Source organism: Hippocampus comes, unplaced genomic scaffold (genome assembly GCF_001891065.2).
Source record: "Hippocampus comes isolate QL1 unplaced genomic scaffold, H_comes_QL1_v1.1 scaffold9, whole genome shotgun sequence".
Classification (NCBI taxonomy): Eukaryota; Metazoa; Chordata; class Actinopteri; order Syngnathiformes; family Syngnathidae; genus Hippocampus; species Hippocampus comes.
In genome coordinates, this window is record NW_017805275.1 from 5,725,588 (window position 1) to 5,729,186 (window position 3,599).

The window sequence follows — 3,599 nt, forward strand, 5'->3', positions numbered from 1 at the left end:
CACACACACACACACACACACACACACACACACACACACACACACACACACACACACACACACAAAAGCCCGAACATAAATACAACCTTAAGACACAAACACACAAATCCCCCCCACCCCACCTTCCATTTCCTCCTCCCACCGCTCGCGGTCGACTTGGGACCAGTCTGCTGGCTCTTGGTTGATTGCGATTGACGTATTGGGCACCCCTGCCCTAAAAACAGGTAATTTGCTGACTAGCTTAGCACTTAGCGCCGTTGTCTGCGCATGAGCAGTGATTCAATCATCTGATTGGTTGCCCTCTATGTCAGTCAAGTCACGGGATTGATGATATGCGGACGTAGTATGTTCTGTGTATTAAGCACTGTTGTTTGAATGGCAACGGCATTCGTTTTCGACAATTGTCGTGTGAAAGCCCGGGAGCCGCATGGAACTAGCCAAAGAGCCGCATGTGGCTCGGGAGCTGCGGGTTGGCCACCCCTGCTATATATGATATTTAAATATACCTGACAATCTTAACCACTCGTGTGGGCTCTTATTCTGCAGCTCTTGGTTCAGAGGACGAGGGGGAAAGCAGATGGGTGCGGCAGCGATTCTCAGCCGAGAAAGTGAGTCACGTCCCCTCATCGGACAACTGGATGATTTTGCAGCTGAGTCAGCAGGGTTTTTTTTTCTTTTCTTTTTTGTTGTAAATTCTCATTCTCGCAAGAGAGACATCCTCTTTCATCTTTATCATTTGGCAATTATTGTTAAGCAAGATTCAGAAATCAAATTGTCCAGAGCAGAATGATGACGAAGTGGTTCAAATGTCTTTACCAGGTTTAATTCGTAAGATTGAACATTGATTGACATTCTTGGTGTCAGGCAGTGTCAGCTCAGTTCCCATTGAATGATAGTGAGAATATGAGAGCGTAGAATTGTCTGTGTCTCAATGTGTGCCCTGCAAGTCACTGGCAACCACGACAGACTTTTGCCCAAGTCTGCTGGGCTGCACTCCAGATTTCTACAACTCTGAACAAGCTTAGAAGTATAGCAAACGGATGGATGGCTAGATGGACATTGAGGTAGCTGACAAAATGGAGGGCACTACCAGCTATGACGTGAGCTGAGGCCAAAATCCACACACAACTCTCCTATGGTACAACATTAATCTGCTCAATGCAACGATGGCATGAATACAGGAGTTCAGAACATTTTGACAGTGATTCTCCAGTTACTTTAAATATCTTAAAGAAATAACAATTCCTCATTCTTTTTTGAGTTTTCATGATTGTCAAACTTTTGGTTGAATGCCCAATTGCAGTGGGTAAAATACTGGTTAGACATGTCACCCTATCATGTCCGTACCCCAGTTTTGTGTATTTTCATTCCAAATCTGTGAAGGAATGTTTTTGATTGTCATCCTGACCTGTTTCAGACAAGCCGGGGATGGTTTCGACCCCTCCATCCAGAATGTCAAAGCCCAGTCTGAGGTTTTCAGAAGCAATAGTGAGTGAACTCAACCACCCAGTCTTTGCTAATCTAATGGAAGTACATCACATCCGCACTAATGAGGAACTATGATTGAATTAACGATACATGACACCCCCCACCACCAAAAAAAAAAAAAAATGGATTCTGCAATGTTTATAATCTCCGTGTTGCTAGGACTTCCCTCCGACACAAATGTGGTGACGCCTAACACGGAGCGCAGCTGGGATTTCACCACCAAGACACGCTCCACCAATGATGATGCCACTTCATTGGATCTGGAGTGGGAGGATGAGGAGGGTGAGAGTACAATTCTGTTGTTTAGTTTGGGGAGCCGGGCATACTTGTTTCCGGATCAGTGCTGTTTTTGGCAACCATTTTAGATTTAGTCTTAGTTTTCTGGGCAAAAATGTTTATTAGTTTCAGTCATTCCTATTTGTGATAGTTTTAGTCAAGGAAACCTCAAAAAAAGGTTTTAGTCAACAAATACTCAAAAAGGTTTCAGTCAGTTTTAGTTAAAAATAGACATAGAAGGTTTCCAACCAATAACAAATACTTTCTGATCTACTAAGGATTATGCGTTACACACAGATGAATTGGTAACCGTTGAATCAATGTTTATCACTCGAAAATAAGCCAAGAACCAAAACATTTTCTTTGGCAATTGTTGTGGCTTTAATTCTGTGAATCAACCTGCTCAAGTGCAGCAAACATACACATGTCCAAAATATGAGCAACTGATGAGAACACTTGAAAGTATGAAACAAACATGACACTTAAAGCAAAATATATGTAACAATGTTTTAACTCCTATCCTAGTGCAGTTATGGTATAAAGTTCATTTCATCCTCAGAGCTGACAGTGTGGATGATTTTACACCCCCAATTCCATCACTGTAGCTCAGAATGACATGACACCTGTGTGATCTAAGAGAAATAATTTACACATTTCATTCCATCATCCAACTAACCAGCAGAAAATACTCCATAGCCAATTTATGTTATAATTCCTACATGTGCCTTAATCTACTTTTAATATTTGATTATGCACACACAACAAGCTAATGAACGTAACGTTAGCTCAGCCAAAATAAATGAAGGTTTAAGTTACCCCATTTGCGCCCGGAGTTACATGGAAAACTTTCAGCTCACAATGAGATTTATCACAAGCCGACTGTCGAGTAACATTGAACGCTAGCAATCGTATACAGTTACCATATGATATGTTAACAGGACTAGTTGCGACTTACCTGCGAAGAAATGTCAGCATAGTGGTGATACATTGAAACCATGTCGCCTGGTTCTTGGCATTCTTTCGGGTAAATGATGGAGCCATGAAAAATATGTGTATGGACATGAATGGCATATCTGTGTTCTTACTCTGACTTTACATGTGAGAGATATTTACAAATTCTCTCATATTGTCATCACTTTGAAAGAACAGGATGCACGGCACAAAACCCTACCAAGCATTTAAAAGATAAAAGCCACATTGAAATGTTGCGCAGACGGCGGCTTCAGGAGCAGTTCTGGAAAATGATGTCATATTTGTAGACATTGACATGTTTTTCTGTGGCGTTGTATCAAGTGGCTTCTACGCACCCTACTACTTGCGAAGTTGTAGAATCTACACCAATTACTCCTGTGACCATTGAAATTTAATTGAAGTTCACTCTGGAAGATGGAAAAAGAGATTAGGCATTCATCGCTGTTGCTTTTTTTATTTTGGGCAGGGAATCAATCACATAGTGACTCAAAGCAGAGAGAAGTGAAAATAAATCACACATGCCTCTTTGCCTCTTAGGAATGAACCGAGTGCTTCCAACCTGGGAGAGATCTCGGACAGAAGAAGACATCTTGCGCGCAGCCTTGAGACCCGGCAGCACGCAAGCGCACAGCGGCCCAACCTCGACCTCTGAGGATTCCAACATGCTGGAGTGGGAGAATGATTTTGTGAGTAGCCACCTGGAGGACAATGCAGACCCGGAATTTGAGGGTTTTGTCAATCCTGTGCTGGACACTCCCTCAGAGGACGCCTCGGACTATGGCCAGGACAGATAGTGTCCAGCGCAAAATGAAACTTTTGCCACCTCCTCACATTTACACGAGCTCACCAGCCCCCCCCCCCCC

At 42.9% G+C, this 3,599-nt stretch overlaps 1 protein-coding gene across 2 annotated transcripts in view; it reads left to right on the forward strand.

Moving 5' to 3' along the window:
- The window catches only part of ap1ar (adaptor related protein complex 1 associated regulatory protein), an 11,411-nt gene that overhangs the window by 6,286 nt on the left and 1,526 nt on the right, over window positions 1-3,599 (forward strand). For both annotated transcript variants that reach the window (XM_019869818.1, XM_019869817.1), the window contains 4 exons: window positions 547-608; window positions 1,418-1,488; window positions 1,648-1,770; window positions 3,274-3,599. In XM_019869818.1, the coding sequence (XP_019725377.1) occupies window positions 547-608; window positions 1,418-1,488; window positions 1,648-1,770; window positions 3,274-3,530 (513 nt within the window). In that variant the 3' untranslated portion in view covers window positions 3,531-3,599. The remainder of the gene's footprint in view (window positions 1-546; window positions 609-1,417; window positions 1,489-1,647; window positions 1,771-3,273) is intronic.